This window comes from Crocodylus porosus, unplaced genomic scaffold, assembly GCF_001723895.1.
Source record: "Crocodylus porosus isolate Cpor-Errol unplaced genomic scaffold, CroPor_comp1, whole genome shotgun sequence".
In the NCBI taxonomy this organism is placed as follows: domain Eukaryota; kingdom Metazoa; phylum Chordata; order Crocodylia; family Crocodylidae; genus Crocodylus; species Crocodylus porosus.
The window spans coordinates 416,554-433,030 of NW_017728890.1; the positions used below are offsets into that span (position 1 = coordinate 416,554).

General features: G+C 48.9%; 1 protein-coding gene across 1 annotated transcript in view; it reads right to left on the bottom strand.

Moving 5' to 3' along the window:
- Positions 1–16,477, bottom strand: part of VDR (vitamin D (1,25- dihydroxyvitamin D3) receptor) — a 94,968-nt gene that overhangs the window by 29,469 nt on the left and 49,022 nt on the right. Inside the window, exons 6-8 of the mRNA XM_019555028.1 lie at positions 15,127–15,198; positions 11,495–11,645; positions 857–987 (exon numbers count right to left, since the gene is read on the bottom strand). Of these exons, the coding sequence (XP_019410573.1) occupies positions 857–987; positions 11,495–11,645; positions 15,127–15,198 (354 nt within the window). The remainder of the gene's footprint in view (positions 1–856; positions 988–11,494; positions 11,646–15,126; positions 15,199–16,477) is intronic.

Genomic DNA, 16,477 nt, shown 5'->3' on the forward strand with positions numbered 1-16,477 from the left:
CTTGTTGTGGCAGTGCAGCCCTGACCTCTTCCCTGCCGCCTGCCCTAAGGTGTGTGTGTGCCCACCGCCAGCAATGAATTGGGTCGGGACTCCACACTCCCGACTGCCTGCCACAGCTGGTCTGGGCTCCAGGCAGGCCCCTGCCACTTAGCCCAGGCTGCTCACAGCAGGTGCAAACAGCTGCAATGGGGTCTGTGGAGCCCCAGCTTGCCTCATTGCTGGTGGCGGGTGCACATGCACCTCTGGGCAGATGACAAGGGAGCCACGATGAAAGCATCTGCACTGGGGTCTGTGGAACCCCGGCTTGGCTCATTGCCGGTAGCGGGTGCACGTGCACTTCTGGGTGGATGGCAAGGGAGCCACGAGGGGCCCGATCCTTGTTGCAGCAGTGCAGCCCTGGCCCCCTTCCCTGCCGTCTGCCCCGAGGCACACATGCCAAGCACAATGCCTTCAACTTGCCACACTCTAGTCTAGGAAATATATGAGATGAGGATTTTTGGAGGGTGATACCTTCTAGCGGACCAGCTGCGTAGTTGGGCTGGGTTTAGACAATCTTTCTAACGCAGGGCATTGGAGAATGCAGTGACCTGAAGAAGAATGCCGTGCATTGGAAAGTGGTCTAAAATTTCCCAACCAATAAAAAAAGAGACCATCCACAAAAAGCCTAGTCTCTCGTAGATCTTTTTAGGAAGAGTCAGGCCACCTTTTTTTAGGATGGAATTTTCCAAGGGGGCCGAAGAAAGTTACTGGACAGGCCACTGCCTGTCCCAGCGCGCCTCCAAGGCCCACCCACGGACTACTGCAGACCTAGGGTCGATCCCTGGCCCCCGTGAGCCCATGGCCTTTGCTTACTCACACTCTTTCATCATGCCAATGTCGATGCAGCGCTTCAGCCGACAGGCCTGGCAGTGCCGCCGGTTGTCTTTGGTGATCTTGCAGTCGCTGTTGAAGGGACACGTGAACATCGCTTTCCTTTTCATGCTCCTCCTGAAAGCACAAACAAATATCCGTGAGGCCGTGGCTCACTTACCACGAAGGGTGCGGGAGGTGCCGGGGGCCAATACCGCTTCCAAAGCATCGTGGAGATCTCCGTGCAAAAACCAGCTCTCTGCGGCACGAGCTGCGAAGCAGGGACTTGCCAAGCCAGTGTCAAAACCATCTCCTGAGCAGCCATGGTTGAGTCCCTGCATCCAGGGTCTTTGGTTACTTTAAACAGAAACAGCATGCCTGGCTCTCTGGCTTCTTGTTAAAGGTTTAAAGGCTGCTAAACGGCCCTTCTTGTCAAATTAACAGAGTGTGTTTGCTAAACAAGAAAGTAACCAGGTGTTTTGAAAATCGGAGCTGGGGGGAAGGAGACTGGGAAGGGCTGAAGGAGAGGCAGACCCGAATTGCAAAAAAAACCCGAAACAAAAAACAAAGGAAAATCAGCAGCATAGGTCAGCTTGTACCTACCCAGGGCCCATCTGAAGCCACTGTGTGTTATTAAACATTTACTAGACTTTAATACCTAGAATAACTGGTTAGGTGTGCGTGTGTGCGCATGTGAGAGAGAGAGAAAAATCCCACTGCAGCCAGTAACCCTCCAAAATACGTTAATTAACAGTCCACGTGAGACATTAAATGCCCGACACCGGGATGTTTGAAGTTACAGTTCTTATCAAACCCACCGTTTCTCCTTCTGTGCCAGGCTGTTCAATGCATTTAATTATTGAGCGCTTATTAGTTAGGATTGAGTGCTGCTTAGGGTTGCCAACCCTCCAAGATTGTCCTGGAGTCTAGGAATTGGTTATACAGCTCCAAGAGATTGCTGAGAGTCACCCAGGAGAGACATGATAGGGCATTTATTAAAATAAATATTAAATGTTGAATCCAATTTATACAGTAGCTCAGTGGGCTTTTAAAATGTAATAGTAATGTGCATTTGCCTTCCTGATGCCTCCTCATTAATGTGATTACATCATGCGATGAAACCTCCCGGAATAGGCTCAAACAGAGTTGGCAACCCTAGTGCTGCTTGTATCTTAAGGCTGGTTTCTGTACGATACTTAAAAGAGCATCCAGGACCTTTGTTCTGGGGGCAACATATACCCATTGTATCTGGGAGCACAGACCGATTTCCTTTTGCCCTAGGATGTTCAAGTAAAAGAGACATCGCATTTGTCCTTGGATAAACCATATCGTCATATCAAAGTGCAATCGTTCAGAGAAATATCCCTGCCCATTGTTCCAGAATGAATCCTAAAAAGGGTCATGGGATAAAGGAGTGCCAACAGTTTACCCTGGGACATTGCAAAGTGCATCTCAACAATTATCCTGGGACTGCATCACTGAATCAGCAGCAGCAAAGTGGCGGTGCATTTAGCTGCTTGCTAAACCCCTACTAGCAGGGTGCTGGATGGATGTGCCAATCCAGGGACATTTCTGCTCCAGAACAAATACAGGCGCAACTTGCCCAGGGACAAATGCAACATCTGTTCCTAGCCAGAGGAAAAGAAAGGTGGACACAAAGCTGTTTCCTGCTGTGAAGAGGGAAATATGAGGATACACCAAACAAAGGCAGGAGTTTCAAGTTAAGGGCTTAACGGGCAAGGTTCTGGGAGGACCGGCTGTCGGTCGATCACAGCAGACACATGGAAGGACACAGGGAGAAGCTGCCGGGTGGGCGCACAAGGAATTGCACTACGCACCCTTAGAGCGAATCCCACCGCAGCCTGGCACCTGGGGAGTCAGAGGCACCTGCCTGCTAGCAGGAGCCGTTCCGGAGAAGCACGCAGCGTCCCGCCCTTGTCACGTTTAGGAACTGCCCCACCCTTAGCCAGTGATGCAGGCTTTGAAATACAGGGCAGACAAACCGCAGGCTGGTACGCACCCAGCAAGCCGGCATTTAAAGGGCGAGGGCTGCTGTATCTGAACTTGGAGGGTATAAATAGGGAACATGCACCTGAGCTGCAGGCCTGGGCATCAGGCATTGTGCAATTAAAGTCTATTTTAAAACGGCAGATGTGAAAACATGTTTTACTCCCTCCCCTCCCCACCCCCTGCCATGAGGAAAGGCACTTGGCATAGAAAGCTGACCCATGCCAAAGGCAGGGGAGGCTGAGTAAGACCTAGGCAGTCCAGAATTTATCCTTACTGAGGGACAAGAGCTACCTAGTTGGAGACAAATCCTGGGTTATACCTTGGACCCGCAAGTTAAAGGGTACTGAGAGGCAGCCGAGTCTGGCAGCGAGGGGAACAGGAGGCAAGACACGCAGGTTTCATTTCTCTCTGCTACCGACTTGCTACACAGCCTTGGGCAAGTCACTTTGCCCTGCCAGCCTGCCATCAGGATGGGATTTCTTACAGGATCTAATAGGCTCTAGCCTTCACTAGCACCTCTCAGCACAACTGCAATACAAATGAATAGTGACCCCAATTCCTCTCCACCCCCCTCCCGCAAGTTTTGAACAGATCTTTCTCCTTTGCAGGCATCTTCATGGTGTGGATTTGTGCCGTGCTTTAGCAGAGTATATTAATACACAAGCTGGAGTGGGAACACGTGTTTTAAGCTGTTTCCAGCCTCAGCTTTCATCCCCTTTTCACCTGATCGCCTTCTAAGAGGCACTCATTTCTGCCTGCTTACAATTCTTTTAAACAAAAGGCAAACCAGTGTTGTTATCCAATAAGCCATGAGGCTAAATTTGCCACCAAAAAAGACCTGTTGCACTAAAAAAAAAAAAGCAACGTCCCAGAACATTTTTGCCGTGCCGCTGAAATCCAGGTGGGGCAGCAGGCTACAGAGGATACGACCCTGACACAGACTCCTAAGACTGTCGTTCAAGTCCCAGATCTTCAGCAGGACGTGGGACCAAGTCACCTCCCCAGCCTCTGTCTCCCGATGTTATCTTGAGTCTTGCAATGTTTGTGCTTTTTTGTTGAATGCACTGTGTCCTGGAGACGAGTGATAAAGCAAGAATGTCTTTCTTCGTTAAAAAACCAGTTCTGAGCCCTCATGGCCAAAGTGGAAGGGTCTTGACATTTCCCCGCTCCAGGGTTTTTTGTTTTTAAATCCACTTGTTAAAGCCAGCGTTAAATCACTAGTTGGGGGAACCTGGTTCACAAGAGTTTGCAGCATCGGGGACTGCAGTTCTTCTTAGCTTGTCATTTCCAGCTTCAGCCTTTATCTGGGCTGTTGGAAACTCCTTGGAGTAAAGGCTGCGTTTCTGCAGGGCAGAGTACAGCAGGGTCCTCCATCGGCTACCGTAACAATAAATAGCGACACAAGGGCATGGGATGCCCCAGCCAGTCCTGTATACCACACTACGGTGACCCGGTCTCAGGGCTTCAGCTAGTGCTAAAGCTGTAATTCGTGATGCATCCCTGCTGCAGAGTGAATTAGAGAAGAGGTTTTTCAAAAGCAGAGCATGCATGAGGGGCTTGGTTCTTTGCTGCAAAAGAATCAAAAGCGACAATTGCCAGCACAGCAGGGGCAGGCGCTACCCACAGCGGCCCAGCAAGACCACAAGCTGTCTGGCTCCATCCAACTTCAGCGTATTTTTATAAACCCGGCACAACCAGCCATTTCAAGGCTCATTAAAAACGATGTCCCAGGCAGACAGACGAAAATTAAAAATAACCCAAACCCTCCCTGTACTAATCTTGTCCATCCACAAGAGTAAACAGGCTCTGCGTTCAGCTTCAAGCGCATGTGGTCAGGGCTGAGCGTGTCTCGCAGCCCAGATTTAGCCTCTTTTTTTGGCTGCAAGGGAAAAACGGAAGCTATTTCCATTCAAACTCGCAATCAACAACACCCCGAATAATAATGCAGCCCGGGCGCTGCACAGCCACGATGGGCAGAGGCCACAAACCTTCAGGGAGGGAAAAATAGATCTGTGGGCTGCTAAATAGGAGAGGGAATCTGTATGTAGAACAGCCGCAGCTTGGCTACAGCGGCTGATCGTTTTGGATCCCAAGGCAGGCGCTTGGACGGCGAGGTGGGGCGTGTGCGCAAGAGAGAGAACAACGCCTAGCAGCGGATCCAGGCTCATGCGTGGAAATACCGAGGTACAACTCCAATACAAATAACCAGCCCAAGCACGGGTCACCGGATGGGGAACATGAAGTTCTGTATCTCACTAGTTTGCTGGCATTGTTACTGTGGATTTAGTTCTGCGATGCCTTTAGGGGTATTCCTACCAGAAAGCTTCTACTCGGGTTGCAGAGGAAGGGGAGATACTGAACAGGATTCAGATCTCTCCCCCAACTCCTGCCACATCCTTTTTGAAGGCATTAGTTAGGAAAAAAGTGTTAATTGCTAAAACTAAATGAGTGAGCACTGGCCGGAAGCAGGTACGAGAGAATGCCACGGGAGGAGGCTGTGGGGTGCACTGGGGATGCCTTATCTGAGACAGATTTACATTTTATTCTGCTTTGACTTTCACAAAAAATGGTGAGGCAGTCAGCTTCACTCTCTCTGAATCGCAACATGACGGCCCTTCATGACAAAAGCAGCCCACGTGTTTGCCCCCTCTGTGAAACAGGGAGAGAGAGGCTGAAATGCCCGCATTTCTTAGTCAGAGGGACCAGAGCTCACAGCCGGCTATCCGGCACATTCAGCTGGACGCGCATCGTGATCCATCCAATGGACCAAAGGATGACCCGCTTAATGTCAGTGAGTCTGTTCAGTTTTGAACCCTGCTCCCTCCTCTCAAGCTGTCTTTCCAGGCTGCTTATGCCGGTTTCCCTGTCAAGCCAAGTCTCTCTCGGTTTGCTATCTAGTACCATGTAAACCACTACAGCCTGCTCCAGGATCGGCGACTAAACTGGCACCCCCACCTGAGCTCGCCTGGGTGAGAAAGGTGCATGGACACCCAACAGGACTGACAACAAGAGCTGTCAAAGGGCGGATGAGCTCCCTGCGAGCCAACGGCCATCCATACCTGGAGAGGAGATGGATGCCACCAGGTCACTTTGCCCAAAGAATTACCAATGACGCAAAGCAATTCAACTAACCTACTAAGTAGGGTAGTTACGGCATCTAAGGTGCCCCAGTGGTCGTAGCAGCCTCGGGGCTGACTTGATTTAACTATCCTTGCTCAGCCCCCAACGTTCAACAGGCCTTCATTATGCCATTTATTTCCTCCTTAAAGCTCCCCTTTTGCTCTCATGCTTACGAGGAACTTCACCGTGGCAGGGCAATGTGCTGAAGCAGCTACCCACCAGGCTGAGCAAAACTGCCTCACCGGTTCTTTGCGTTCCCAAATCAGTCGACCACCAGCTGTCCTTGTGCCTTACACTTCGGCTGCAGTCTCACCAAGGCAGGGCTCATCTTTGCATTTTGTAGCTGGACAAACACCTACTGCAGAGAGTCTCCAGTCCTAGACCAGAACTAAAGTCAGTACCATAACAGGCAGAGCATTGCTGTAAAATTAGTCACCCGCCACGCACTTCTGGGTAAGCCAGGTACTAGAAGATTTACATACATATTTAAGCCTGAACTTTCAAAAATTGGTGCGCTAATTTGGCTTGCCTTCTATGTTCAAGTGCCTGGTTTGATCTGCAAGAGGTCCAGCTTTAAGAAGCACCACGACAAGCCATGGGGGAAAACTGTATTTGCTGTCTCTGAAAAGGTTAGGGCAGAGGGGCAGTTTGGACTGCCCCCCTCCTCTCCCAATTTCAAAGGAACCAAGCTTTCGTGTGTGGTTCAAAACACACGAGCCGATGAACAGAATCAGCCTCCGAGAGATGCCTCTGTACAAACAGCTCTGGTCCTTCCCCGTAACCACTCGCTCGCAGGAAGGTTGGAAGAGGGAGGCGACTCTTCGTATGCTGCAGTGGGCAACAGGGACTTCTCCTATGGATGGAAAGTTCAGACCCCCACAGGTTAAAACCGATCACCTTGACCTACCACCCGATTTCCAGATGGAGGCTCTGCAGGTCACCAAATAGGACACCTTCCAACAAGGTGGGGGAAAGCTGTGTGCTGGTATGCGGATTGGGTATGTCATTAAAAGTGTTGTAATCAGCAATTATAATTGCCTTGCAGGGCCCAGGATTGCCAAACCCTAACCTGTCAAAGCTCCTTTGACTGGAAAGCATCAAAGGCTAATTGCACCTATGCAAAAAGAGACCATATAGCCAGGGAGGGAACGACGGCTTCTAGGAACTGAAGGACACTCCTGCCAGCAGCCTGCCATGATGCAGAAGGAGCAGCGAAATGGAAAGTACTAGGGTTGGCTCCACGGCAGTTCTCCTAGCCTGAACATTTCTCATTCAGTCTCCACTGGAAAGCAGTCAGCGATTGGAGAGGAGGAGGTTTAAAAACCACTGTTTCTTCTCCTAATTCAGTGGCAGAAGCTCACTGAGCCCCTGGGAGACAAGTGTTTTTCTCCCTCAGTGCCTCCATTCGGTTCTGCACAACAGGCAAGCAGAGCGGGTCCGTGATCTTGGAAGCACGGGCATGGCTGTTTGCTGTTATACTCTACTCAAAAGAATGAGCTTAGAGTCCCAGTAAACAAGGACTGCCGGGGTCTCCATCCTTTGGCTCCAAGGCAGGATCAAGTTTACTTAAAACCACTGAGGGATGCTTATCTAACCTTTCTTAATAACTTCCCAGGGAAATCTACTCCAGCACTTTGCTCCCTTTATGGTTAGAAAGCCTGTTTGTGAACAGGAGGAGGACTTGGAAACAGGCCCCAGTCAAAGACAGCCCAAGCATTCATCTCTTAAAAGCCTCGGATTGGCTGGAGTCGGTGTCTGAGCTGTAGTTCACGGCCAACTCTGCGTCTTAAACCAATACTTGTTTGTGGCATTGTTTGGTTTCTGCAGTCTCCATCCTTTGTCTTGCCTTCAATTTAGCGGACAGGCGAGACCTACACAGCCTGGCGTCCTGTACAGACATGCACACATCAGGGACTTGCACTGCATTCTTGCTGGGAAGTATTAGGCCAGTCTTGTTTGACCAGCCTTTGAACCAAGTGGGGAGGAGAGGAGGGCAGTGCATGCCTGTTTACTTGTTTCAAATGCCCTTTTTCTGTCTGCAACACTCTCATGACATTTATCTTAAAAATAAAAGAGTGTGCGCTGGTGTCGCCAGCACCCAGACATACCTTACATGGGTGAAATTCTGCTCTGGGTGATGCAAGAGGTCACACTAGATCAGCAGCATGGTCACCTCTAGCCTCAAACCTCTGAGCCTGCTTTGGTGTCCGGGCATTTTCCAGCACACCCAAAATGGAGCATGGCTTTTTGAGCAGGCATGCACAGCCTTGTACAATTAGTAAAACCTCTTGATGGTTTCACAGGCCACCTCCCCAAAACAGCTGTAATACGTTGGCAGAGTGTACAGGCAAAAAAAAAAGGTCCATTTTATAGCCTGACCATGGCACCTGGCGAATATTACCAGAGAGCTGACAGGGGGTGCGTCTACACATGCTATTACTGTGCATCAATAAACTCCAGAGTGCATTGCTCTACAGTTTATTGTTCCCAGGTGTGCCATTTGAATGTGCATCTGGGAGCAATAAACACTGAAGGAGTTTCTTCATGTGCAGCGCACCAAGCTGGGTCGGAGCAGCCCCAGATGGCGAGGGGCCCCAAGGATCAGCCTGCCGGACTGGGGCTGCTCCCCCCAACCCAGCTCACTGTGCTGTGGAGAGGCTGGTTGGGGCATGAGGGTGCTTCAGTGTGGGACTAGATGGCAAGCAGCCCCCCACACTGAACCACCCTCATGCCCCAGCCAGCCCCTCCAGCATCTGCACACATGCTGCTGCAGGGATTTTGGAAACTTAAAGACCAAAAGTGAATGTTTCTGACTGCTCCTAGCTCTGGGCCTTCTGTTAGATAAGGGAAGGAGGAGAAGTGAGCTATTACAGAAGGAGGGGAAGTGAACAAGGGTATAGGTAGGGGAATACGCATGGGCAGGAGGGGGAATGGAGTTAGACAGAGCCTGGAAGGGAAGGATGGGCAGAAGTTGGAGTTGTGTGTGGAAGTCAAGAGGATGCCCATTTAGCCATCTTGGCAAAAAGCCTTTTGGATAGGCAGGAACAAGGTGAAAGGAGCTGTGGAAAAGATGAGAAGATGAATAAGGCACAAGCCAAGACAGAGCCACAGCAATGGGGACAAGAGTGGCTTGAGAAGGAAGAATAACTTCAGGCCTCAGCAAGAATGTGGACTTGGGAAGGGGAAGTCAAGAGGATGAGCTCAGATGACTAGTGAGATGGTCAACAAGGGAGTAATTCTGCTTGTTGCACTTTGTGTGGCTATAGTACGGCTGCACTGTCTTCCGTGAGGTTGCAGAATAAATCTGGAGTAAGAATTCAGTTCTGGTTTAGGAGATACTGAGCAAACAACCACTGCAAATAAAAGGCTGATGGATGCCACCCCACAGTGCCAATAAACTGTGTGGCTGTAGACTTAAGAAAGCAGCTGGCCAAAGGTCACCCGATGTCTGTCCATGCTATCGGTTGAGTACACACTTTAATAACTCAGTATGATCTAATAAATTCCTATGCAGGTATGTAATAAAGTTAGTCCTGGGACCTGCTGATTTCAGGTATTCTTCAGTTTGGACCCAGGGTGCAGATCTGTCTCTAGCTGCTCTTGGATTCTGGCATATCCAGCCAGTCAAACCAGTTTAGAAGTGTACTACAACACCATTATTAGATCTGTAGTAATATAATCGGAGTGAGACTTGGTGCACAATGCTGGAAAACCTAGAGAAAGTGATTTGTTTTAAAATCAGTGTTCTTAGGAAGAGAGTTGGACCCGTGAAAGCCCCAGTGAGGGGTAAATGGAGGAAAAGAAGTAACAAAGAACTATGAAATATCACAGAACAGCCCCTCGTTACAGGAGTGGTGTGTGTACAGTGGTTAGCAGGGATTGGCCATGTGGTGAGCGTAGAGTAATTGAGAAATATCATAATCATCCATCATCAACCAATAGGACAATGTCTTCGAGGTAGGCCTTGCCAGTGGTTGATGGACAACATAAAGAAGAGACCTGAAAGTACTTAATGTAGGGCAGCATTGGGTGGATACAGCTCACGACAGCCAGGAACGGAGGCACATCACAGAAAATGAGCGTGGGAAGGGACCTCAGGAGATCACTTCTAGTCCATCCGCCTGCTCCAAGCAGGACCAGCCCTAACTACATCATCCCAGACAGTCTTGTCTAGCTGGGTCTTAAAAACCTCCTAGGATGGAGAGTCCACCACTTCTCTGGGTAACCTGTTCCAGTGTTTTACCATCCTCAAGGCAGGTTTTACTATCATCAAGGAGGCCAAAGCACTACAAGTGCTAGTTAGCCACTGGTTCCTGGAAGCAAGAGTAACGGTTTAGAAACGTGCCCGCTGGTACGATGCCTGCAGCCACCCTGTGCAGAGACCAGGTCCGACAAATGGGTAAGCCCCAGACGCAAAGCACTCTTACTCGTTAAGTAAGCAGTGGCAACGGAAGAAAATGTTAGCCAGGCTGCAGCACAACCCAGCTTGAGAGCCACTTGCAAGGCAGTGGAACGCAAAGAAAACCCACATCCTGTCTCGCAGCCCCACAAGGGGATTATCTGACTACTCGGCTCCTAAAGCCCCTTTTAAGTCCTCATCAGAGCTGGAGGCGTGAAGCATATCTGTCTTTTCTGGCATCTAGCTGCATGAGGCAGCCCATCTACTCTGACGACCATCTCATTACAGCACTAATACTTAACTGAACGTTGTCCTAATTAGCCGCACAGCAGCTATCATCGTCTTTAATTACAGCAACTCTTAGTCTAGGTAATTTGTACTAAAGTGGAAGAAAATTCCCATGCAAACCCTTCCCTGCTGTCCATGCAGACATCTTCATTAAAAATACATTTGCTTCATTAGAGATAATTGCTGGGGGAAGCGATAATCAGTAGCCAGAATTCTCCAGCGTCTGAAAACCTCCAAATTCACTCGAAGTTGGAGTTGCAGCTGCAAGAAAAAAATTCACCCGCAAGAGGTCGAGGGACTGGGTTGGTACCCCACACATCCCTTGGAAGCTGTGTCCCACCTGCATGCGAGGGAATTTACTTCCTCGTGGATCCTTCCAACAGATGCTCTTCAGCTACAAAAAGAGCTTATTCTAGGTGTGTATACGTGCACTGACATGTGAATAGATGCTAGAAAAGCAAAGGAGGAACTGAGAAGACCACAAAAAGAGAAGGAAGGGGAGACAAGACAAGACAAGGAGGAAAAAAAAAAATCAATCAATGAAAGGGAAATAGTGCAACTCATGGTATTTAAAGACACTTGGCTTGTTCAGCCACTTGTTCATCAGCCTCCTTTAACAGCAGCAACATTTTCAGACATCTGTAAAGGTCGGGTGCACTGGCTCTGCTGTATCAGATGCCCAGGTTTTCCAACAGAGGTGCTGACTCCCCTAATAAGAAGCCAGAAACCCAACTGGTTGCCTCTCGACTCGGTCAGCCGGATTAAAAAAAAGACCCCTTACGGGTTTGTGATCAAAAAAAAGGGGGGGGAAAAAAAATCATCACGCACCTGAAGAACCCTTTGCAGCCTTCACACGTCATGGCATTGAAATGAAAGCCCGTCGCCTTGTCCCCACAGACGCCGCAGATCCGGGGAACGTTCCTATCGAATTCGCCAGCTGGGTCAGGCAGCGAGGTGCTCGCTGCCATAATCTCCATTTCTGAGATGGGAAAGAAGCCAAAAAAAAGTTAGAGACTACCCCCTCCTCACTGCAGAGTCTTATAGCAAAGTTACAGGCAAGGCAGCACTGCGTGGCATCTTGTGCCAATCCTGGCGCAGGGCAGGAAGAACTTGCAATAATGTGGTTGAAAGACGTATGCTTTTTGTGCATCTGCCCACCACTGCAGTCCTTGATCTGAGCCCAAGAGCCAAAAAAGCCATGCCAGATGCACTTCCAACCTCACCTTGAAGCACGTCTAACCTTTCCCCAGACTCCTGGGGGCGGCCTTTCAGCCTCTTTTGCTCCTGACCCTTCTTGTTCCTGCTACAGTCTGCCCCGGGACTCAACTGTACGCTGTGTTTTCATCGGTCAGACTATGCGGGAAAGCGTGCCACTACCCGAGCAAAGTCAAAATTTCCCTGCTTGGTAAAAAGGGAAGTGACTAGCACCACCCCAGCCATCTCACACGCGGAGATGAGTAACCTGCCAAACACGCGAGTCAAACAAGTATTGTTTTGGTTGGGAGTTTTTTCCCCTTTGTCCTCCTTCTTAAGAAGTGATTTGGTTTTTTGTTTTGTTTTGTTTTTAAAAAGGGAGAGGAAGAGGTACTCAAAACACCTTGCACGTCAGCTTGTTGCAGTGAATGCTGGAATTCACATTTTCATGCATCTCTCTTAGAACAGGGTCATAACTCTCAGAACCGTCTTCCGGTTTAAAATTTAAAAAAAGCCTCTTGAATTATTTTGTTTTGCCTTATAATAACCCTCCAAAAAAAGGCTCTCTGTGATGTGGTAGACTTGCCAAGGAAGGATCTCTGTACAACTCTATGGCAACTCTATTAAGCTCAACAGAAATGCATGTCTGCCTTGCCTACACAGCATCACATTCCTGCCAAGTTTGGAGTTTCGGTTCATGATGGAGAGTTGATTTATACAATCATGGCTTGTCAGACCCACAGCTTGCGTTTGGACACGCTCTGTTTGCAGTAGTCTGAAGCTTTGCATGCTCTTGAACCCTGGGACCAAGCAGCAGGAAAGATTGGTGTTTTTATCATCCCCGCTTTTCTATTCACGCCCAAAACTTAATGTATAGAAAGATTACATGTAAATGAGCTGCCTTTTTTTTTTTTTTGATAGGAGGTTTCAGCATTTAACCCTTGAGAACTAGAATATGCAAGTGTTACTGTAAAATATTCATTTCCCACATAGTGCACACAGTGCCAGGTTTTCCAAAGTGATCAGCTGGGAGATTGGCCGGGGCTGGGGAGGAATTTATGCCAAATCTTGCTGCTCAAAAGTTTCCTAGGCAGGACTGAGCTGACCCATGGCAAGCCAGGTTATATTTCAGAAGTAATACTGCACAGTGGTTAGAGGGGACTGGGTTTAATTCCCAGCTCAAACAACTTGCTGTGCAACCTGGGAGCAGGTCTCCTCGCCTCTGAGCCTCAGTTTCCCTACCTGTAAAATGGAGTCATACTATTAAGCTCACACTAAGGGCTTGAGGCCTAAAGTTTAGAAACTGATCTACAATCCCTAGAGAAAGCTACAGAGTTTTCCATGATAGAGACCACGTGCAGTCTGGCTACATTACTGCTCTTCCTACTCCACTTTTTTAACGATGTTTTACTACGTGCTTGAATTGCTCTACCTAACGCTCTCTCTTCTGGCAGCCACTGATTAGTCATCAGGTGAACAACAGAAAGGCTGTCAGTAGCAGAATGTGTCGATTTGAACTCCACAGTTTAATTCTCGGTTGCAATCAGCTTGGATCTGTCAGCTCATTTCTTTTCAAGCATCTCGTTTCCTGCTAACGGAGAGTCAATCAACAGGATGACTGGAAAATTAAACTACACAGGTGGTTTGAAAGTCCGTGTCACTGCTCTCCAACCCACTGCTCACAGACAGCTGGAAATTAATAGTCTGATGTAGTTTGTAGTAGAGTACCGCACTCTCTCAGGATTGCTGCCCATGAGACAGTGAGAATTGGGGATCGCGGTAGCCACTCGAATCAACAAAGCCAGGCTCAGACCTGCTACAATACCAACCCTGGGACAGAGTCCTTGTGGTTGTCCCCTACAGCCTCCGGCTTGAGCACCTCAAACATATCATTAGTGACCTCCAAGCCCTCCTGGAAAAGGATGAGCTCCTCAAAGTTGTCATGGGGGACAAACCAGTCCTGTGTCTCAAGCAACAAGCTACCCAAGTCCCAGCCTCACCAAGGCACCCGGCCTTGCAACGGACCCAAATGCCTTCTGTGCACCAGCAACAATCACATCAGCACTGGACCAAACATGGATTATATAACATCCAAGGTTCATTCACTTGCAACTCCACCACCATCACATGCACTGTCACCTGCTTGCAGTGCCCCTCTGTTGTCTACATTGGATAGACTGGGTGATCCCTACGTGGCAGGACGAATGAACACCGCCCTGCCATCAGGTGCAGAAAGACGAGTACGCTTCAACCTCCCTGGACGCTCCACCATTGACATGAGGGTGGCTGTTCTCCGACAGCAAATATTTAAAAAATGATTTGAACGGGAAATTGGGGAAGCAGAAATCATCCGCAGACTGGATTGTGTTAAGTACATTTTAAGCAGGGACTCTGGATCCCTGTCCCATTACCTGGCTTAGCTTTGGTGACTCTTTATTCCCCTTTATTGGGATTGTTGCTTTTTTGCTCGTCTCTGCCTCTGCCACCACTGCCCTCTCTCTGTTCATTTCTCCCTCTCCATCTTTCTCCCCTTGTCTTTTGTATTCAAATTTCTGTCTTCTTATAACTCTGTTTTCTTCGTGTCCTTTCATAGCATCTGATGAAATGAGCTTCAGCCTAACCTTGTGCCACACATACACACTTTTGTTAGTCTGCAAGGTGTGAATTTACCCTGTCTTCTAACTTGACTTCCGACTAACAAGTATGCCTCAGACCAGCACCGCACCTAGACTCCTGGCAGCCCCCAGTGAACTTTTAGTATCCCACCCCACTTTGCCAGAGATAACGATCATAATAATTTTTAAATTGCCATTCTCAGGCCTCCTTTCTGTCCAGGCCCTGGGCAGCCACCTGGTTCACCCATGTCTGGGTCCGGCCCCGTCTCTGACCACTGGTTTGTGCATAGGACAGACATCTGGACAAGATTTTCAGTGCCACTCGAGCCCTCTGGAGCCTTGATTCTCACTGAAAGCCAGCAGGAGTTACAGACATCTAAAGCACTTAAAGAAGACAGGCCTTCTGAAAGCCTTACTCTGTAACCCTGGAGAGATCTTAGTATATCAAGCAGGAATATTCAAGGACTGGGACTTTCAGAGCTGCAATGAATGAGATCTGAAGGCCTCGACCCTTTTGAGCTCCTATGAAAACCCAGCCAAGACAGACAGACCACCAGGCCCCCTTAAGATCATTCAACCGGCGCCTCTCCCAACTCGAAGACTCAGCAGCAGAAAACAACAAATATTCTCAAAGAAAAAGGGCTACTTTACCGGCATCTGGAAGATACGCTACGTTTTGCTGGTATATTTCCCAGGAGCTCGGTATCTCCGACATGGAACAACCTGCAGGATGGGAAACGTTTCACAACATCAATTTTGCTCGCACCGTCAATTTCTCACCAGCTGTCATAGACGTGTGGCAAGTCCACTGGATCATCTCGGGCTCTTCCGGTTTGGGAAATGATTCCTATCACTAACACAGAGCCATTGACGTCAGCAACCTGCATCAGCCGGGTGTGGTGCTCTCGCACTACCTAGCCCCACCCATCACACCGGAGGTGTCGCCTAACTCTGATCCCCATGATGCAGAGGTTCTCAAAACACCCTCCTTCCTATAGACAGGGACGGTCATTTTGGGAGCAGGTGATTATGCCGACCTCCAGGCCAAGGAGAAACCATCCACTCATTACCCATCCGGTGACCCACAGCACAGGAAGGAAAAAGACAGGGAACAAGTGCAAGAATGATGCACGGCTCACACTGGTGCAGCCGAAAGGACTATTTCATAACTTAGCCCGGTCAGTGCTGGATAGGGCGACGCTTGGTGCTGTGGAATGAAATGAAGCAATGTCAACTGGCTGAGTCGTGCTTCGGTTGTGAGTCAACAAGGCATAAAGGTTTCGAGCCAATGGGATAATTGAAGTGCTGGGAGTTACGCGGGTGTCTAAGTACATCGCTGCATTGGAAAAATCCGGTTGGCGAAATAAAAGACGCGCCACAGTAGATTAAGTAGAGATGCCAACGCCAACAATAATTTGGGATCTACACATGCGCGTTTACTGCACAGTAACTGAAATTACTATGCAGTATGTGCATACATCTACATGTGCATACCCATACTGCACAGGAGATCTGGAGACTTATGCCGACTTGGGCATAAATTTGATAGCTACATCAGGCAGGCATCAAATTTATGCCCAATTAATTACTGTGCAGTAACACACGTGTAGACACGTGCAGTAATACTGTGTGTGGACTGATTTGGGACTAATTTTAGTCCCAAGTCAGTCTACACGCAGTGTTAATGCACTTTAACACAAGCATGTGTGGATGTTGGCCTATTTCTGCTTACTGCACACAGCAATTTACTGCACAGTAAATTTAAGCTGGTGTAAATGCACATGTAGACACACCCAATAAACTGCACTGAACAATCTGCACATTAGGCCTGTGCAAAGCAGCTAGTATTTGCTTCAGATTCGGATTCAGCTCCAGGCGGCTGGGGGGTGATCACTGCTGCCCGCCCCTGTTGCCCCACATCATGTGGGGGGCTCTTGAATGAGCTCTAAGGCCGCTGCAAGAGCGGGGAGTCCCAGGGCTTTCCTCTGGTTTTTTTTTTTTT